The sequence below is a fragment of the Arachis ipaensis genome, chromosome B1 (assembly GCF_059453495.1).
Source record: "Arachis ipaensis isolate K30076 ecotype BB chromosome B1, ASM5945349v1, whole genome shotgun sequence".
Lineage (NCBI taxonomy): Eukaryota > Viridiplantae > Streptophyta > Magnoliopsida > Fabales > Fabaceae > Arachis > Arachis ipaensis.
The window spans coordinates 4,145,977-4,168,829 of record NC_142436.1 but is presented as its reverse complement, the minus strand read 5'-3'; the positions used below and the strand labels follow the sequence as shown (position 1 = coordinate 4,168,829).

At 31.1% G+C, this 22,853-nt stretch overlaps 1 protein-coding gene across 1 annotated transcript; it reads left to right on the top strand.

The window, feature by feature from the left end:
- The first annotated feature begins 21,924 nt into the window (after positions 1–21,924).
- On the top strand, positions 21,925–22,494 carry LOC148575577 (uncharacterized). The gene is made up of 2 exons (XM_088501655.1): positions 21,925–22,107; positions 22,198–22,494. Exons 1-2 carry the CDS (start codon positions 21,925–21,927, stop codon positions 22,492–22,494), a joined length of 480 nt encoding a protein of 159 aa, XP_088357781.1.
- The last annotated feature ends 359 nt before the right edge of the window (positions 22,495–22,853 follow it).

Genomic DNA, 22,853 nt, shown 5'->3' with positions numbered 1-22,853 from the left:
AATCAACCTAACTTAATAAACTTCTAAATCTACTTATTTTAAGAAATTAAACTGAACTAACTTTTAAATTGATTGAAAATTAAAATTAAAATTCTAATCAAACCTAAATTAAAATTAAACAAATCAAATTTCATAGGGTAAAGTGTATCAAACTTGCAATATTAGGTAAAAAATCTCAAACATTTAAAATTCAAAAATGTCGGTCAATGAAAAAACAACAACTAACCAAACAGTTTAATTAATTCAAAATAGCAAAAACAACAAAACAACAATTAACACAGTGAATGAGCACAATCAAATAATTAACCAAATAAACTCAGCAACAATTTTTTTCATTATTTCAATCAGCAAGATCAGAATAGTTCTAGACACATTCAGCAACAATTCAGAACCTATAAATCTAAACTAAACTATCCTAATCCCATAAATCCACTAAAACAAAAATTTAAACTAACTAAACTAAAACCATTCTAATGAACTAAAAATAACTACCAGGATTTGGGAAAAAAAAAGCTCAAACATTGAACCTTGAATGCAAAGTGCAGAAAGCAACGAAGAAGGAGGGAGGAAGGCGACGACACCGACTTGTTGCTGGTGTTAGAGGTGGCGGTCATGAGCCGCCGGAGCAGGGAGCCGCAGAAGGGCAAAAGGAGAAGGAGGAACGGACCGCGGTGGCGTTGAGAGGTAGGAGAAGAAGGAGAAGAAGGAGCCGTCGGCGGTAGGGGTTGACGGCGAAAGAGAAGGGGTGGCAACGGCGGTGGTCTCGACTAGGGGATGGTGGCTGGAACGCGAGAGAGAGAGAGATGGTGGTGAGGGTTCGAATAAGGGGAAAAGGCTTCGTGATTTGAATTTACGCCACATTTAACGTCGAATAATTTCGACATTAAACCATTACGAATTACCAAAACACATCATTTTCACTAAATTACATTACGGTCGGATTAATCCGACGGTAAAACCGGTGACAAAGGACGCGCTAATTTAATTTATTTTTCCTCCACACATTAACGGTCACCGATAATTAAAAAATCTTACAAATTCGACATGGTTACTGTCAGTAATTCTAACGGTAATTCTGCCGCTACTTCACGATACTAAATTCGACTATACTCGACATTTTTTTTATAGTGTTCCAAAATCAATAAAATTTAGAAATGTCTAAGGGTAATGATATACATACGAGTTTTCTTTCTTAAAGAAATTTAAATATCTAAAGGTCGATTAGATGAAGCAAAAAGGGTATATACTTTAATTGCTAAAAAAATTAAATAAAAAATAATTTTGGGTGTATATGTTATAAAATGATTCTGATAATTTGATTTACGCGTATAAGGCTTCGTTTGTTTATAGAAATGGAATATTGATACAGAAATATAAAGACACAAAATTATATTTGACAGATGAGATATAGATAGAGATATTGTGTATAGAAATATTGAATTAGTATATTTTATATCCATTCTAATAGAAAAAATATAGAGATACTAACAAAGAACATAACTTATTTTTTATTTTTCTTTTTATTATTCTTGTTAAAATTTTATAATTATATTTGTTATTATTATATTTTTTTAATTTTTTTTAAATGAAAAAATGAGAATAAATTAAATTTTTATAATTTATTTTATTTTATTATTAAACAGAATATAAAAATATTAAATTTTATTTTTTATGTTTTATTTTTAATGTCTTATTTTATACATTTTTTAAAATAAACGCTCCTTAAGAGTATACAATTTAGTAGGGCTGAAAAACCTTTTTTGATAGAGGCAAAATGGTCTTTTCTCGTAAGGGGTAAAAAAAAATCCTTTTTAGTGGGGGTGAAAAACCCTAGAAATTAACATTCTAACATATAGAATAACGGTATTTTATAAAAAAGAATTAACTAAAATTGTGCAATACAACAATGTAATCTTATTTAAAAAAATAATGAATCTTGTATTATTGTATATGTGATAACAAGATTGTTCAGTGATCATGCTTGGACAAGTATTTCCCGACATGTGTGATGTGGCATGTGCATGGGATGGGGTTTGTGATATTCAGCTCCAACCTAGCTATTCCATGCATCGAAAAGCTAACCACTTTATTGGCTTTTAGCTTTGACCACCTATAAACGACGACGTTTTGTAGAACCAAGCATCTTTCCATTTTAGAGAAAGCAATTCTTCTTTATTTGAGGAAATTCAATTCTTTCTCCATTTTATTTATTTATCTTTTATTTTCTTTTTTTTCTCTTATTTTTCTTGAATTTATTAAACAAAATTATTTTAGAATAATTTACCATTAATAAATTAATTAGAGACTAAAATTACTTAAATGTTATAAATAAAAATTAATTACACATCTATTCTAAACAGATTCATATAAATCGAATTAAGTAAACTCGATTTATTATGCACAGAATATACATAGTAAATCTAATCAATCTGATTCGATTTACCTAGAAATACTTAAATTGAATTTATTTTATTCAATTTATATAGATATATTTAAGACAGATATATAACCGATTTTTATTCAAAATATTTGCATAATTTTAACTTTTAATTAATTTATTAATGTAAATTATTATCCATCACTTTATGAAATAAAAAAAATTTTACTCTATATATATACAAAAGGAAAATTAAAACGGCTAACTAGCCTTAGTTTTCTTAAAGCTTTTTACTAGGCCATTTGTAAATAATTTTGTAATAATTTTTGTGAACACACATAAAACTTAAGAGGTATATCCTAATTTTAGTATATAATAAAGGCCAAGTTGGCAAGTCTAACACCAACACAGTTCGTTGTTTTTTTTTTTTTTTTTATGGTATGCTTTTAGTTGAATCAACATATATTGAGGAACTCAGTCCTAGTTCCCACACTATTGAACTATTGATTTCGTGACAACTAATGACAGCTCCTCCGCAATTGTAGGCAAAGCCATCTTCACACACTGTGGTCACTACTTAGTCACTAATCACTATCTGCAAAAGTCAACAAAATTAGACTTCTAACTCAAATCAACTTTCTCCACTCTTCGTTCTATTTAGATCAAGAATAACACTTTAATAATGTTTAACCTTGGATGCCCATCTTAGTTTAGTTGAATAGTTAGTTCACTCGAACGTTTAAATAAGTATTAAGAGTTTAAATTTTATTTTGTATAATAAATAATTTATTAGTTAGTAACAAATTTTTAAATAAAATTTAAAATTATTTATTGAATTAAAAGATATCGTTGACAGCAAAAAAAAATTCCTTTGATGTTTTCAAATAATATTTTTTAAATAAATTAAAAAAACAAAGATGTTAGCTTTTAACAATTAAAAGTAGTAAATTTTATAAGAATAAAATTACTCAATATGTATTTTTTACTAAAACCGGTTTTGATATTTTTGCTTAAAGAAGAAGAATAAGTGTATTAACTCGTCAAAATAATAATAATAATTGTATTTGAATTACATTATTTTATATTTTAATTGGTTTGTAATAAGGAAATTTGAAAGCATACCTTTTCAAATATTATTGAATCTAAGCACGGTATATATGCACAGATATTTTTTATGACCCTTTTTTTATATTCATTTTAGAGTAATGATTTATATTTTGAATAAATTAGTTTTTTTTAAAAAATATTAATAAAATATTCTAAAATAGTATATATAGATATATTATTTTTTAATTAGTTCTTATGATTAGGATAAAATGTCTCAATTTAAATTAATTTGTCCATGTTTATTATTCTAAAAGATTTTATTGATATTTTATTTAAGGAATAATCTGTCCAAAATATAAATTTTTAGGGATTTATTTGTCACTCTACTCGTTATTTTATTATGGAGTGAATACCCAATCTAGCCCTTAATAATTTTTCAAAGGACTGCAAGGCTCCTAAACAAAAAAAATACCCTTTACAATCCTTGATATTTAACTTCGTGGGACTGGTTAGTCCCTCTGTCAATATTGATACAGGAGCTAATTAATCAATCTCATAAAAATAAAGATCAGAAGTAAAAAAAAAATAGTTTTTTATTAAAGACCTCATTGTCTTTTAAAGTAATTGTTAGAGTTTGTTTAGAGTTTTTTTTTTCCTTATATATATTATGTAAGTTTAAATCAATCTCACAGAAATGTATTTTAATTTATGTAAAAAAAACTAATATATATGACCTTATTATTTAGTTTTATATTTTGCATTTTCTTATAAAAACATGGAGAGAAAAGGCTGTGTCCCATAGTGTAGAGACATGGATTTATCATTTATCATATCACAGTAGTGTGATGGCAGAAATATGAATAATGTTAAGGGACCCTCTCAACTATAAACTACCAAACAAATTTGCCCTGACCCATTCATCAGATCCGTTCCACCTTGCGTACTTGTTTCTAAATAATATTCTTCCATTAACTCATTATTTTTTAGAATTTTTGGTTAAATTCATAAGAACAAAACATACAACTTTGTTTCTAAATAAAAATAATATGTCTTTCATTATATTTGTGTATGTTTTCAAACTTGATAAGTTAGTTCAATGAACACAGCGCATTACTCATCAACAATAATTATCATGTATCTGCATTTAATTTCTACCGTATTGCATGTTCATGTTCTGATCTGATCTTCGGCTAGGCAAATTCAGGAAAGGTATATAATGGTTATGTTGACTTTTATGTTTAAACAAAATATTTTATTGGATTAAGCTTGAAAAAGAAAATTAAAAATTTAAATATTTTACTAATTATTTTTCTTCCTATATAAAATATTTGTTATTTAGTTTTGGTGCATATTAGAGTAAAGTATTGTTTTGATCCTCAATATTTTGGTGAATCTTATTTTGATTTCTAACATTTTAATCGTCCTATTTTTATTCTAAAACATTTAAAATGACATTAATGTTATCCTACCAATAAATCCCTCACTTTTAATTAACAAAATTGATATATTATTAATAATGCTTTTGTTAAAACTATGTTTGTTCAACCCTTCCTCCCACATTCACCCTTTCAATAAACCCAAATACCATTTTCTTACTCTCTTCTTCCTGTCCTTTTTACACTATTAACACAACAAAAAAATGTTGAGCACCGTCAGCCTTACCGTCAGATTTACGACGGAATGCATCCAATGGTATAAACGACACCAGAAGATGTTTACCGGTAGATTATTTTGTCTGAAGCTAATTATCGGCAGATTTTGCGTCAGAGTTTGTAATCAATGCGGCGAAAATAAGTGGATGGTTATCGGCGGATTTTTCCGACGGTAATTTTGGATCCATATTATGTTTTGTGGCGCCCATTTACCGTCGGAATATTTTTTTTCACAATTAGTAGTCAAGTTCAATTTTTTTTTTTTACAAAATTAGTGCACAATTCCAAATACTAGAAATCAACTAATTTTATTAAATATTAAAGGTTTGAATATAATAAAAAGTCAAAGAAGTAAAATACAATGAAATAGATATAAAATAAGCAAAATCGCTAAACCCTAAGGATCCCAGTAATCGTCGTCGTCATCGTCTTTCCCCTGCTGAGGCGGCGAACTAGAGATTTATGTCGGTGCCCCACTAGCAGCGCCACTGCCTCCAGCGCACATCCGCTTATTATACACCGCCATCTGGTCTCACAAACGCTCTAGCCGCTCCAGGTCCTCCATCAGCTCCAGCCTGAGGGAAACAGTGTCTCCCATGTGTGCAAGAAGCTCGTTGTACCTTTTCTCAGACTGCTGAACTTGTTGGTGAAGCTCCTGTGTGAGCTTCTGCACCTGCTCCCTCAAATCGATGACCTCCTCAGGATCAACAAGGCTGGTGACAGAGGCAGAGGCAAATGGAGTCGCCAATATGGAGGTGCGGAGGGTGCTGGCGTAGAACGACCCCAACCCGTAGATGCAATTCTTGTAGGGCTCAGAGGCTGAGATTGCTGGGTCACGGCCTCCAATATCTTTGTGTAGTCCTCCTGTGTAACACACGTGATTAGGATGACAGTTAGTTAACTTTAAGCTGAATACATTTCAAACATAGAATTAATTGAAAACTCACATAATGAACCACAAACTACTCATCAGCAAATCTCTTCTTGTTGGCATTCAACGTATGGGTATACTTGAAGGTCTCTGTCAATGTCGCCTCACGCTCCAACGACTTAGACTACACATATTGAAACCAAGTAATAAAATAAATCAAGTAACAATTAATTCAAGTAATAATTAACAAAGATTAGCAAACTACATACCAGCCCGCTCTTCTTCTTCTTCTTCATGAAAGTCACCGATTCACGGGTATGCTTCGACGACCTCGACGATGCCCTGTTAGCTCTGTTTCTCAGATGGCAACGCCTGAACCCCTCATCAGTACTAAAATGGATGTCCATTGCTCTCTTAATATCTGGATGGATCCAAATCATGAGGTGGTTGTGCCCCTCACGAATGTCGTACATCATCTGCTGATCATAGGATCATGTTCCCTATCCCATATAAATTTCTTCTGTACAAAGTAATTCAACAACATTGGGTTCTTACCACCCACTTCTAAAACCATCGCTCTCTGGTCTTAGCAGGAATCTTCATGTAGCTCGGCCATGGGTTGCCGTATATAGACTTAATCACATTGGAGATCTCCTGTGTACATGCATTATTGTTTGGTACAAACCTATCAATGAAAAACTTAAGATTAACAAACACATAAAAATATATAAAACTTAACAAATTCAAAATAGATTATGGATAAAATATGTTAATATAGTACTCACGTCGTCATGCCATCAAGCCTAATCCTCATCCGTATGAGAGTGGTGGTGGACGAGCATCTGGCTGGGACGCTTTAGAGTATTCTGGCACCGCAGTCTCTGTCACTGGAGTCGGAAGGGGGCGTAGTAGAAAAAGCCACTTAGTTGGAATTCGGGACCATTATGAACTTCTGCTCCGGTGGACCCGCTTATGATGTCACAGGGGTCGACGGGATAGTCGAGGTAGAGGGCAATGACAGAGAAGTTTCCGGGGTACCGGAAGAAACCCTCCCTCTACCACGATCACGAGACCGACTTGTGACACCTCTGCTAGCTGTCGTCATGTCTGCAAAGAGAATACCGATTAACACTAATCAGCATAACATTTATATTATTTAAGATAAAATTGACATAACCTCCTCTAAAATTGGACATATATTCACTTTTACGGTTCTCACAAATCTAACCAACCTCAATCGACAACATCTGTCAAAACTTAATTAAATTCACCAAATCTAAAAATATTAATACACATACAAAAAACAACAATATTTTATGGTGAATTTGTGCAAAAATAAAGTTTTAAAGTGTGATATGTAGTGATTGAAAGTAAGTTCACAAACAAACCAATGTAGTATTATATCACTACATACACACCAAAAACTCAATCATTACAAGAGACATATTATCGAACAATTGGCATTCAAAAGCATCAAATATATCAATAGCATAACCAAGCATTCGTTCAACTGTAATTGACAAGAAGTCAACATTAACAATATATTAGCGGCAGTAATTCACAATATTTCAAACAGAATATCCAAATAAATAATTTTAATCGATCAATTCATTCACAATTTCAAACACTTTTCAATAACTTAAAACCTAATACTTTAAATCTAACCTATCTTAACAACCTAAATCCTCTAAAACTAAAAATAATCTAACTCGAGTATAATACTAATTAACAACTAAAACCTATGATAATACTAAGAATAATTAAAACAGAGATTGAAATTAATATTAAAATGAAGAAGAACCTAGAATCCCGGAGTAGAGAAGAGAACAGAGAAGGGGGCAGCAGCAGCAGCGATGGTAACAGCGACGATAGTGCGACGAGAGAATGTTGGAGGGCCGACGCTGTTGGTGGCGGCTGGCAGAGGTGGATGGTGCGGCGAGAGGGAGAGGGGCCACCAGAGAGAATGTCAACGAAGAGGGTTAGAGAGAAAGTGGGCTGTGGAGGGTGAGGGGAGAGGAGGCGGCGAAAGTGGGCTGCCGGCGGCAGTGGGAAGAGGGCTAGAGAGATAATGGTAGAAGAAAGGTTAGAGAGTGAGAGAGGGATTCGAAATAAAGGGGGAGAGGGTTCGTGCTTTGAATTTTAGGGCTCGTTTCTGTCGGATTTACTAGCGGATAAATCCGACAGTAACGTTTTGTGGGTGACCAAAACGCTGCGTTGCACTAAATTAGATCCTACGGTAATGAATCCGCATAAAATTTTCTATTTTTCCTCTAATTATTACTAGCGACTTACCGTCGGAATAGCAAATTCGACGGTAAATGTTTGACACGACGAAAATGTACCAATTTTCGCCTGTAAATCCAACATTAAATTCGGCGGTAACACGCAATTCTAAATCCGACGAAAAATCCGATGGTACTCAACGATTTTCTTATAGTATAATTCTCTAAGAGGGGTTTGAAGATGAAGAAAAAGAGAGTAGTACAATGGGGTTTGGACATGTTGAAAAGGTAAAGGTAGGAGAGGAGAGTTGAGCAAACGTAGCTTTAACAAAAGCATTATTAACAGTTTATCAATTTTGTTAAGGGTTAATGAGGAATTTAACCGTGGGATAACATTAATGTCATTTTAAATGTTTTGGAATAAAAATAGAACGATTAATACTTTAGAGATTAAAATAGAATTCACCTCAAATGTTAAGAACCAAAACAGTATTTTACCCTATATATATTATTTTTGTTTTAATAAAATTTTAAAAGTCTCTATTTTAGTTCCGGTAGTTATTTTGTGTTGTTAAATGTTAGCGTGACAAATTGAAATGCTAATGTAATAAAACATACCCAACAATATTTAATTAAATTATAATAGATGTACACTAAAATTAATCATTAATATAGAATATATTTTAAAATACAAAAAATACACACTAAATATAAATTAAATTACATAAATTTATAAAATAGAGATGTAAAAAAATATATAAGGACTTAAAAAAGTTTAAGTATTTTATAATCATCATAAACCAATTTAAGAAAAAGAATTTATACATTGAAATTATTGATAAGAAAATAAAACTAAGTATTTTATAATGCATGATGCCATGTTATTGCCACACTTATATTTATTAGAGGTATGGGACAAGGTGATTTCTGTTGGAAAAATAGATCTGTCTTGGTCTCTATTTATATCTATTGTGAGTCATGGCCACCTTTATGTCATCTATCCTCACTAAATTTAATAGAAGTAATTTATATCTATTCACATATAATATTGAACCAAAACACATGTTATTTGGGTGATTCATCTCATTTGGGAGTTCTTATTCCAGCTTCAAATCAAACAACTGAGACTTCATGACTAATTAAACTCATCAAATGAGCCAACAGCACCTACAACAAATTCAATGACTAAAGATGATTTAATATCAATAGAAATAATGGTCACTGCAAATTCACCGAATGCATCAAAACTTCTCAAATTTGTACCCGCTCTAGACTTGAGGCTTAGGCCACCTAAAAAGAATTAATATTGAACAACTTATAATTTGTTAATGTGAATATTAGCTATAGGATTTAGGGACATATATCTTGTTATTTTGGTTATTTTTTTTGCTTGTTTAGAACCTCTCAGTACTATAATACTTTTAGTTTAGAGATAAATATTTTGATTTTTTGTTTTAGGACTATATTGTTATCATGTATTAACTTTTCAAAAATATATTACTTCTTTATTATTCTTATCTATATAATATATGAATATTTATGCTATTTTTAAAGTTGAAAAAATGCATGTTACAGATATATTAATCTGCTGCTTTATTGCTTTGCACAAATGTTTATTCTATTTCATGGAGGAAACTTTAAACATTGACCATAATAACCCATTTTCATTTTCAAAAGTGCTCAAATATACTAAATTTCACCCCATAATATAAACAATTCCCAAATAACCCAAATCTATTATAAATTTCTTACATAGTTACCCTAAACAAGTCTACAATTACAACCCCACAAAAAATCCAAAAATACTAAATCCAAAACTAAAACATCTACTTTTTACCGATTTTTTAATCTACATTTTTTCAACTTATTCTCTAATTCAAATAACATTTCCTCTAACTCTTTTACTTTGTTATCCGTTATATGACCATGACCTTCAAATCAAAAATACTTCTGTTTCAATGCTCTCTTTAAAAGTGTCTACATAGTATTCTCATTACATAAAAAATTATAATTATCTAACCATGCAAAAAAATTACAATGACATTCTGCTGTCTACAAGAGAGATTAACAGTGACTAGACTAATAACACATAATACAGACTGAAAAAATGAAGACATTATTAAACTTAATATACCTTGAAATATGGATATTGAAAGAATAATCTATCTAAATTGTTCTGTATCCCAGACATAACCAAAATTGCATACAATCCACAATAACACTTGAGAGAGACATATTTCTTCTTCCGACGACCTCTAACACTCCAACTGAAACTCATGTTGGTCCTTATAGTTCCGTAAAATTTTTAATTTGGTCTTTATAATTTTTTTTTTTAATTGAGTCCTTGCACCAATTTTTTTTAATTGGGTCCCTATATTTTTTTTCTTTTATTTAAATTCCTATACCATTTTTTTTAATTAGATCCCTATAAAATTAAATTAATTACTATCAAGAGAGGTCTAATTGAAAAAAAAAAGATTTAGTGTAGGATCCAATTAAAAAGAAAAAAAATAAGAACCTAATTAAAAATTTTGCGAAACTATAAGAACCAACAGAGTAATTAAACCATACTTTAATTATTTTGAAAGAAGTTTTCAAACAGATTATTTAACATTTCCAAAATTATATAAAAAAATATAATAATTTTAATTTTATAGAGGTTCAATTTTATTTATTCATTTGTCTAAAAAGGTCAAAGAATCCAGTTAGATATTATTATTGCCAAATTTGCGTGGATATAGTCAATGGGAGCACATATATTCTTAAATTTGGAAAAAAAAAGAAAGATCAATTATAGTTCCACCTTTTTAATTAGGCAACTCACGTTAAAGAATCATTAAACACTCCAAACAGCTTAGGTATGAATCATACATTGCTCGAGATTCATGCTTCATATTATTTTATATTATTTTAAAAGGAAAAAAGTGTACAACTGTAAGAAATGATGGGAACTGAAGACTATATGGTCCATATGTAAATGGCGGAGATTAAAATAGAAATAGAACAATTGAATAATGATATGATAACAAAGAAGGGTAGCTTTCTTATTTATGAGACAATGGGCCCCGTTTAGTAATAACGCTAGCTAGATGTGGACAACAAATATTTAAATAAACTATGGACCCCAATATATATGGCTACATAGCAACAGCAACATATAAAACTCCAATATGTTAATCCATGCTGATGGAGGCTTTTATATATATATGGGAGGTTTTTGTGTCAAACTAAAAAGTACGGGTGATTTGTAAAGAAAAAAAAAATATCATATTTTATATCGTTACACTGGTAGTGACTATGAATTTGCAATACAATACGTTCTTTTTATAATGATACTGCTAGTGACCGCAAAATTGAGCGAGGTAAAAAAAATTATTTCTTATTTTGAAGATAATGAATACGAATTTATTGTCAACAATAATTAATTATTATATTTTAAATATATGTATAAAGAGACATATTTAAAAAATATATTTATAAAAATATTTTTATTAGATATAGTCATAAAAAAAAATATTTTTATTAGATATATCCACAAAGATATTTTTATTAAATATAATTATAAACAAGAGTTGGTGTAAATTAACAGAAATACTGTTGATAACATAATAGAATTGTACATACAAACATAAAGTTTTTAAAATAAAAAATAATTTTTTATTTCATAAATACAAAACCTGAAGAATTTTTCATATATGCACCTAATTAATAAATTTGGAATAATAGTTGTCATTAGAACTATAATATAATTAGAATTTTGATTTAATTTTTAAAATATTTTAATATTATAATTTTAAATAAATTAATCGATTTTACAATATTTATGCTAAATATGACGATTTTATGATTTAAATTTTATTACGATTTCATATTTTTACATATTTAATTAACTTTTTCTTTTATTTTAGGTAAGATTTGAATTTTTTCTAGTGTGATTAGGACGGATTCCGGGGCGAGTACCTCCAAATTGTTAATAACAAATTTATATATTGTATCTCTCTTATATGGTTTATAAATGATTGCGATAATGTGATAGTTATGTTTTAACAATTGCAACATGAAAAGGAGTGTTCAAACTTCTTTTCTTAAAAATATAGTAAAAATGTAAAATTCAAAATTAAAACAAAGCACAATCTTGATAAGATTATTAAGGATTTAATGTGTCCAAAAACATTTATTTCTAGCCTCTCTTTTCTGTCCAGAGTCTAATGCCTTAATTTGGTGAGATTTATTCTTATTATACGAAAAAAATAAAGCCTGATTTAATCAATAAAATTTAATCCTTTTTTAAGTATGTAGGTAAATAATTAATAAATAATTTGATCTTTAAAAAGTTAATAATTCAACGAGTTAATGTCTATAATATTCTTTTACTAATAAGCTAATTTCTAAAATATCTTTATTAATGCTAAATAAATCATTAAAAAATTAATAAAAAGGTCTTCATTAAAATGCATTAAACAATACTCCGATCATTGATTTTGCAATTATTATGTGTCACAAGTCACAACGCATCAGTCATACAGAACATTATTTAATTATTTTGATGTATATGTCAATTTCATGAAATAGCATTTTTCAGTGTTTTTTTTATAGGGACAGGAGCATTTGTCCCATTTGACCACGTGGCTCGGGGGCTATAATAGAGCTATAAAGAGCTAAAATCTAATTAAGAACGAACTTTATTATTCATTAAATGAAATTTATTATTTATTATTATACTTTGGTGGAGCTTATTCCTCTACACATGACCATCGTGCAATGCTAACTACTACCATTAATCTCTTGTTTTATCTCTTGTTTTTTCTGTTTGTTCTTTTCCTTCTATAAAAAAATAATAAATAATAAATAAAAAACTTGTGTATATATTTACTATTTAGGTTTTAGTATACTATGCTGTTACAAGTAGGGTTTAGTTTTGACTTGGTCTTGCTTTATTTACTATGATCTTATTATATTATTATATGTAATTAGGTATTACATACCAACATAATAACAAATATTTTTCGATATAATTTTTTTAAATTTTAATTTAGTCATTTAGTTAGATTTTTGTTGCAAACCAACTAGCACTCAAACTATAGGTTAGCTACACTCTCCCCCTCTTCTCTCCTTTGTATATATCATCATTGTAACAAAATTCTATTAGAAAGTTATCAGGTATACTCGAAAATACTGGTGTTTTAATTGTTTTAATCGTTGATTTTAATTAATATATTATATATATTTTTTATAATTCAGATCAACGGTTAAAACAACTGAAACATCGATATTTTCGATATACCTAAAACTTTTCCTTATTTACTTGACTTAATATAATTTTTGTTATTACTTTTCTTCTCTCTCAAGTAACTTAAATTCTTTTTATTCTCTCTCATTTTTTTTTTCCTACTTTCTTCGGTTTTTGATACCTTTCTTGTAAAAAGATCCATGGCTACACTTTTTGCAACTCAAGCTCAAAAGAGTCTAACCATGCCGACTATTTAAAACATAATTGTAACTTTTTCAACCACCACCAAAATTGGATAAAGACAATTTCAAGACATAAAAGCCCCAAGTATTAGGGTGCATCAAATCTAACATGTTGCAAAGTCACTTCAATAGAAGATCTATTCCAAAACTCATATAAGAAGATTGAAAAATGGAGTCCATTCAAAAGAATTCGCATATATTGGGAGGAAGATAAATATTTAGTAGATTGTTGTTCATAAAATCTGATAATTTCATAATATATAAATTTTATGACTTAAACCGGAGAAACGACATTGATAACAAAAGATCAACAAATGAATTTTATATTTAGTAAGTCTAAATACAATTTTATGGATGAACAGAAAACAAGTTATAGTGTCAAAAAGTAGAACTGAAGTCAGAAAGATAATAAACAGGGACAGAGTTAAAATATTTTTTGGGAGAAGACCAATATGAAAAACATAATTCTAAAAGAGGAGAAAAAATTAGGAGGCTAAGATAAAAATTAAAGAACTTTATACAATAAAATTTTAATTTTTTATTTAAAGAGGACAATCATCTTTTATTATGTATTTATTTCTGTTCCTAAATTTTAAATTCTAAACCTAAATCTTAAATTCTAACACCAGAAGGCATGACCTAAATCATTTAGGTTCAAAATTTGAGATAAACATACAAATAACAAAGTTATGACAACCAAACTATAATGTTGTTGAAAATAAGTCTAGTGCTACTCAATGTATATCAAAATATTTTGTCTTGAATTAATCTTTTGTAAAAGATTATTTTATTGTAAAAGTATTTTAGTGACAAGGCAGGTCAGTTCGTCCCATCTCATTTCGTTAAAATTTGCCATAAAATGAAAAACGAACGGGCTCACTTTGCCAATTAATCTTATAAATTTTTTTCTGCCTTTGTGGCACTTGGCACTCTTTTTTTGTCATATTGGCTGCATTTGTTCACAGAGACAGGACATTGAGCCATGGACACTAAGACACAAAATTATGTTTGATAGAGGAGATATGGACAGAGACAGTGTGTCTAAAGATATTGAATTAGTGTATTTTGTGTCCATCTTGACAAGAAGGACACTGGGACACTAACAAGAGACACAATTTATTTTTTATTTTTTTTATTTTTGTTAATTTTTCATAATTATATTTTTTATTATTATATTTTTTATCTCAAATTTTTTGAATGAAAAAAAATGAGAATAAATTAAATTTTCATAATTTATTCTATTTTATTATAAAAAAAAATACAAGAACACAAAATTTTGTGTCTCTGTCTATCAGTATTTTATTCTATTCTGTTCTCAGTGTCTTGTCTTGTCCTATTCTCAGAAACAAACTCAGCTATGGGGAATGTTTGGATTGCAAATAAGCTGAAGCCTTAAACTTCCAAGCTCTAGAAAGTTCCAGAAATCAGTAATGAGTATTCACTCTCTTTTCTACTTTTTCCACTAGTTCCTGATACTTTTTTGTTGGTACAAAATGAAATCTCCTTGCACAAATGGGTCTTGACGACTTTTCCTTTGGTTTGTGCAACTAAGCATTATTCTTTATTTTAATGAAAAATAATATTCTTCTGATTCTATATCTTTCTTTCTTTAGTAGTTAATAATCACATTTCTTTCTTTTTACGTATTAGACTCTATGATTCTCCTTTAAAATAATAACACATCTAATCAATAGTAACCAGAAGCAATATTGAGCATATGCACATTAATGAAGACAGGTAACAATGTTTAGGATTTAGTATACACTCTCTTTTATGATGAAGCTGGAAAAAAATGGATGGTGTCAGGAATGTGACCAAAGCTAGTTACATTGGTGTAATAATCAAACTACTAGTAGCTAGCAGCTTTATAATTTCCAATTATATCAAAGTCGATTCTTGTATGTTTGTGGGAAGAATTTGAAGTGTACTAAGTATACTGGTGTTTCAGTCTATTGATTTTAATTATAAAAATATATGTAATATATATTAATTAAAATTAATAGTTAAAAGTATTGGAACATTGATATTTTAAGTATGCTTAAAATTTTTTTATGTTTATATTTAGAATAGTTGTATAGTGATTATGAAATGTTATTAAAATTAAATTTTTTTTTTATATTTTGATTTTTTTAGTAATATTTAAAAAAATACTTTTAAATAATAAAAAATATTATTTTAATTTTAATAATATTTTTCAAAACAACATATCACTATAATTATCATAGAACATGCATAATTGAATGATTTTTATATTTATCAAAAGAATTTAACTAATATGTATTTTAAAAATATATGATAAGATTATTAATAATATAAAATTTTAAATAATTTTTATTAAATATATAATAAATATATTAAAAATTATTTTTTTATATTTTTAATTAAAAAATTTTAATTTATAATCTTAATAGGACTCTTTAGGACAAAAGAGTTATGGTTGCCACTTGCCAGAGTAGCAAACCAGTTTTGGATCAAGTGAAAGCTGGTTAAGCATTTATGATGACTATATGACTAGCCACTCTACTATTTTATATTTTATATTTTTTTAATTATAAATTGAATATTTTTAATTTAAAAATTATTAATTAATTTTCATGTATTATATTTTTATTGTTAAATAAAAAGAAAAATTAAGAATAAAAAATTAATAGACAAAAATAATACTGGAGATAATTTAATTTTTTCTTATAATGATTTATATTTTTAATAGAAATTAATTATGATTTTAAATGTGATGTATAAGTTACAAAAGACAAATGGTATGAAATAGGACAATACAAGTCCAACAATATATAACGTGGTGGATTGATTCTAACGAATTAAATGAGGCCAGTTGCAATATAATATCATGGATCTAAATATCTAATAATAAATGGAAATTTATGCGCTAGTTATAACTACAATCTCTAAGTTGGGTTTGTTGTGGCCAATGAATTACTGTATATATAAAATGGAATTTAAATTTTTAATATTTATTTAAACAAAAGAATGAATTAATCGCTCGACCAACTCAAATTAGTTAATCTCTAAGTTGATTTATTGCGCCTTCTTTGTCATATGCCCAAATCTTTCAAATTCAACTAACACTTTACACACACATTTTCCGGTGACTTTGTCCATAAAATAGTCTGATTCTATTTGCATTATTTTCTTTGACAAAAATATTACGGATACAAAAAAATAATTCAAATCAGTCATTGGATATTATATATAAATACATATATTATTTAATTTATTATTAATATATATACTATATTTTAACATATATTTTATATAAATAATTAATTTGATAGTTATAATAAGAATAAACACCCAATTCGGTCCCTATCCATTTCTAATTAAGACAACGCGATCCCTCACCAAAAAAGTAACCCAAGACGGTTCCTATCTATGTAAAAAATAACTCATCGCGCTCCCTCCCGTGTATCCCCCGTCCATAGTTGACGGAAAAGTCTGATGTGTCACTTACCGGTGCTGATCTGGCAGTTAATCCAGAATTAAGTGCCAACGTGGATAAGGAGGAATTGACAGGGGTCGATTTGTCCCCCTTTCACATTATTGGAGTTATAGCATGAACTCTAATGAGAGTATTGTAGGTAGAAGGAAGAAGAGATGAGTCTCCCCAAAATGTTGTTGCGGGTCTGATGCTGTTCTGTTCATGTTTGGGACCAAAAGTAATCCGGATAGGTTATTCTTGTGTTGCCCTAAATTCAAGGTATGTTCATGAAAAATTTTGTGTTAAATGTGTTCGATTCTATACTTAGTTCCAGGTCTGTTCATGGTTTTAACCTTTTTGAATTTGTCTATATGTAGATTGCAGAAGGATGTTGCTCGTTTTTTGTATGGCTAGATGATTATGTTTCTTCCTTTAATGAGCATGTTTCGAAAACATCAAAAGGGGTATTACCGCAGAACCAGCATCGATTTGAAGGCCTTAATGATGCGGTGGATGACAAAGTGGAAGAGCTGGAAATTAGGTTGATTGGATTAGAAAATCAATTGGGAAAGAGCAGGAAAAAATGAGTGAAAATAGATGCTTGGGGTTAGGTTGTAGTATTTTTGCATTTTTTTATTGGGGTTATGGTTGCCTGTTTATTTAGGACAACTATGTATGCAACCTAATGAATAATTTTAGGGTATCTAAGAACTATGTTGCAAGATGAGATTGGATATGTAAACATTGTGGATGTAAGTTATATGAAGATGAATTATTATAATGACTGTTTAAAGTTTGTTACCTGAACTTAATGCAAATTAGAGCAGCAAATATTTGTGCATGTAACATAGATTGAAGTAAACCTTGTAAAGCATAGCAATTCATACCATTATATTCACATTGTCAAGAAACATGTAATTCATATGTTCACAGTGATAATATCATTGCAGAGACAACATGACCCTAATAAAAACTTACACATTTGTAAATACCAAAATACCAAAAGAACAGCAAGACATTTGTTGACATAACTGTATCCTTCAAACTAAAGTCTCAAAATACCAAAATAACGGTATCACATATCTAAATCCCTATTATAAATATCACCCCTGCTTAGGAGGCCTGAGTCCTGGAGGCCTGTAGCCTGGTGTTGGCACAAATTTCAAAAGTCGTGACGCAGTAGTTGAATTTGCAGCTGCCATCGTCTCTTCAGAAATCGCATCATGACTGGTTCCTGGAGTAGTCTTCCCAGCTATTGAGTCATTTGATTGGAGCTGTGAGCTGTGAGGCATCAGGTTTGGCGACTGGGAAGGTTGAGATTTGAACCATAAGGTTGGCCCCGGTGCTGGTATGGGTGGAGGCACGAAACATGGAGTTGGAGGCCTAACAATCTGCTGCTTCTCCCTAAATATTGTAGGGTTGTTATTGGAGTTTTCTCCTGCAGCCTGTAGCAATGTAGATTTAACAGTTATATGAATGAAAACTTTAAGGGATTGAGATGTAATAATTTTTTGGATGAAACAGGTTTTGTATTTTTAAACAACAGGAAAAAAGCACCTTCTCAACTGGTGGTGCAGATTGCGAAACTGAAATTTCTTCTCTCTGATTTTTGAATAGTTTCTTCTTAGCTTTTCTGGTTTTGCTCTGTGACAAAATTCAATATATTATAGAAAGCAAGCAACAAAAGACAATTCTCAAACACAGCCATTGTACATAACACAGTCATACTCAAGCAAGCAACATATAAACCTAATCAATACATAACACAGCCATTGTACCTCAATTCTCAAACATAGAGTAAAGAAGTTATTGTTTAGGACAAGTCAATTCTTAAAGCTAACACATTGTACCTGATCAGTGTTTGGGGCTGGAGCTGTGTTTGTTGCTGGATCAGTGCTTGTTGCTGGATCAGTTGATGATTTGTGAGTTGTTGTCTTCTTCTGTGCTCGTCTCTCCTTTTTAGTCATAGGCTTCCAGTTGGGATCTTGTGCTGCATTCAAACATGTCTTGTAGTAATGGCTCGTTTGGTCACACTTAGAGCAAGTAACAACGAATGTCTTCTTCGCCTTGGTGGTGCTCATCTCTCTCTCAACTTCCCTATATTCTGTCTCTTCATTGAAAGCATAAAATGCAGTCCTGTTTTCATCATCATCAGACACCGGGCTATTAAATGCTTCACTCTCATATTCATAAGGCTTGTCATAATCTGAGTCTAGCTCTTTCCCAACAATATCAGAACTTGATGCCATTGTATTCCCAGCCAGTCCATGTCTAGCCTCCACACCACCACGTACTTCAGGCCCAACAACTACTGCACCTTCTGCCCTAGTTTTTTCATCCCTCAGAATATGTTTCCTCTTCCTACCTAAATACCCCTTGGAAGTCTGTTTCTTGGCTGTCTTTGGAGAATAACATGGACCACCTTTACTTGGTCCAGGCTTATCCCTATTTTTTTGGGTCATCCTTGCTTAAATCCCTATTTGGGCCAGACTTTACCTCACCATCTGGTCCATCCTTCACCTCACCAGCTGGACCATTCTTCACCTCCCCAACTGAACCCTGACTAGCTCTCTTCCTTGGTGACACCATTTTCTTCTTCTTTTTCTTCAATGTCTCCTTCCTTTTCTGTACATCACTATCGTCACTACTATGAGTCTCTTCATATTTTGGAGGAGGTGGCTTATATAGCTCGTCCTCAATTGTTTCATACCCATCACCTAAGGAAGAGGAGTCACTCATAATAACCTCCTCAGCTTGCATCTCCTCATCCACAACTTTTGGCACACTAACCGAGTGATCAAAGGAGATATAAATCTCGTTTTTCTCCTTGTTTTTAATATTGTTATCTTCATGTCATTTATCTCAGTATCACCCCTCATTACATGTAAGCCAAATTCCAAGTCAGGTGCCATGCTATCAAACCAAAATATCGTCTTGTACTCCCTATAACCCAACTCCTTCAGTAACGTTTCAAAATCAAAGAAGTTCACCAAATCAATGTCTAAAGGTGGCCACTTCTTGACTTTTCCATCAACATATTCTAATTTGCCCTATGCATTCCTCTTAAAAATTTCTCCATGATAAAAAACAGGAACTACTTCAAACACATCCATCTGAAAATTATTTTTACTAATCAAAATCCAATTCATGACAGTTTAACATCACTGTGCCAATCATCTAAACTACTGACAATTAACATTAATTATTTAACAAATTAACTAAAAAACTTCAAAATTCATTGACGTCTACAACATTTATAAAAATAAACAACCAGGCAACCCATTTCAACCTACTGAACACTAAGACACCAACATGCAATTTAGGAACAGTGATTGGATTAGAATAATGTTTTAGATGCCCAAATTCGTTACTAACCTGAATGCCGACACAAGCTGCCTCCACTGCACGACGTTAGTGACTCCGTCAAGTGCGGCGTTAGAGGAGTCCTCCGAGTCCTTCTTGGCGGCCTTGTCAGCACCCTTGTCAGCACCAACACTTGCTACTTCCACCACTCTCTGTCCTATCGCACGAAGAAGGTTGAGAGATTTTGGTTATTCTGTAAATATGAGTTAGGGCTTGGGGGTTATCAGGGTGAGAATGACGTTTGCTTCTTCGTAACCTAGCAACGGCGTCATTTTTTAATGTGACAGGGGGACAAATCGACCCCTGTCCATTCTCCTTTATCCACGTTGGCACTTAACTCTGGACTAACTGCCAGATCAGCGCCGGTAAGTGACACATTAGACTTTTCCGTCAACTATGGACGGGGGATACACGGAAGGGGGCGCGATGAGTTAATTTTTGCATAGACAGGGACTGGCTTGGGCTACTTTTTTTGTGAGGGATCGCGTTGTCCTAATTAGAAATGGACAGAGACCGGGTTGGGTGTTTACTCTTATAATAACTATTTCTTTAAATTGAAAACTTGAAAAGCAGTAAATAATCAAAACTATATTGAAAAAAATTCTATTGGAATACTGAGAATGAGATGAAAAAGATTGGGATTGGTGGCTCCAACATCGGATGGCGATCGAAAATTTATAAAGATGGTATTTGTAATGACACTTCAACACTAAGTTAATGAGTATCTAAAGAAGTAGGGTGAGATTAGGGTATGAGTTTATACCTTGAGGGAGACGAGGCCCCCCAATTATATCAATCTGTGAAATTTGTTAGAATCTATTGATTTTGGGAATTATTTTGATTTACTCTGTTTTAACTTAGGAAAAGTAGTTAATATAGTATCAATTTGAATCTCGAGTTGACATTATCCTTCTTTGGGCTTATTGGTCCCTTTGGTGGACCATGGCGGTGGGCCGATTCTGAGGACCCCTGGGTAAGGTCTGAGCCTGAGTCCAGAACAGATCTTCCTCTTCATTATTATCTCATTCTCAAGCAAAGAGTCTATTATATCTATCTCTTTTACACCCTACATATACATGCGATATTTAATTGTGAATGAAACAAAACACATTATTACTCGAAAGAATAAATGATCATTTGTACTCATGAAAGATAAAAATACTGACATATGTACCCATACTAGATCGAAACTGACTTTGTACCCATGCAAGATGCCCTCCGTGTGACAAAAGTACCATGTCTTGGATTGGCACTTGCTTCATGGTTATCCGACCCTACGTGGCGCTCCAACCCTCCAAAGCCCTATCTATGTGGAAGTGAACGTTGGTATATGATCGTTCGATAAAAATTTACTCATCAAATCGAAACCCTAGCAAGTCATCTTTCCAATTTCGAACCATACCCCAAAAAAAGCCAATCTTGTTGAATTTCATATAGTGTCAAGTGCACCCACGGTCAGAAGAAATTATCTCGTAAGCCCTGGAATGTCTTTGCGAAGATTCAACTATGTTGCAGATGATGGAAGTCACAGCAGTTCTTCAAGTTCGAAGAAGATGAAGGAGAAGAAGCTTGACGGCAGATGCTTCTATGGGAGGGATGTTGCATTGCTGGAGTCTGGCACCATGACGAACCCTAATAGATGGTTCATCAGATGTCTTCTATGGGCGGTAATGGCTAGGTGCTGTTATTATTTAGATGAGAAATTTATTTTTGACATTGTAGTTGACATTTGGGTGCATTTTTTTTAAATTTTTCAGACAAGAGACTGCAAATACTTTGTGTGGGTCAATAAAATTGAAGAAGGATGGGAGGGCCTAGCAAGATCTTTAGCTAAAAGAAATTCTGAGCATTCTTATTCAAGGCATGAAGATGGATTAACTGCCACTTCTGTTGGGAAAAATCAACAAGCATCCTCAACAATTGCTAAGAAGATAGACAAATTTAGAGGTGAAGTTAAGGGTGAAATTAGGAGAATGAGACTGTTGCTTTCAACCATTGCGTTGGGGGTAGCGTTTTGTTTATTTTGTGAGTTGTATTTGGTGATGAAAATATAAAATTTGTATCATTTGGGTTCTTTGTTAATGAGATAGTGAATTTTTTCTGAGATTAGCATGACATGATGCGTAAGTCATCCTTACATTGTTCTGGTTTTTTTATTTCTAATACATTGACATAGACACCCATTCTTTGAACTTGTTATTGCCATGTAAATTGACTTTGATAAACTTTATCTCTGGACAATGCCAATCTAAATGCACATGAATCTATCTATTCTTCTTAAAAAGCCAATAATAAGATGAACAAGAAACATAGGAACCTGATGGTTTTGGTTTCCAAACCCAAGTTTCTTCCAAAATCAAACTAAGGTGCTGTTAAAAGACTGATAAAATATACATTGGAGTTAGTTAATTCT

Excerpts from the sequence above, each read along its gene's own strand:
- LOC148575577 (XM_088501655.1), top strand. The coding sequence starts at position 21,925 with ATGTCTTTGCGAAGATTCAACTATGTTGCAGATGATGGAAGTCACAGC. Across the intron at positions 22,108-22,197 it reads TCAGATGTCTTCTATGGGCG|ACAAGAGACTGCAAATACTT; the intron begins GTAATGGCTAGG and ends TAAATTTTTCAG.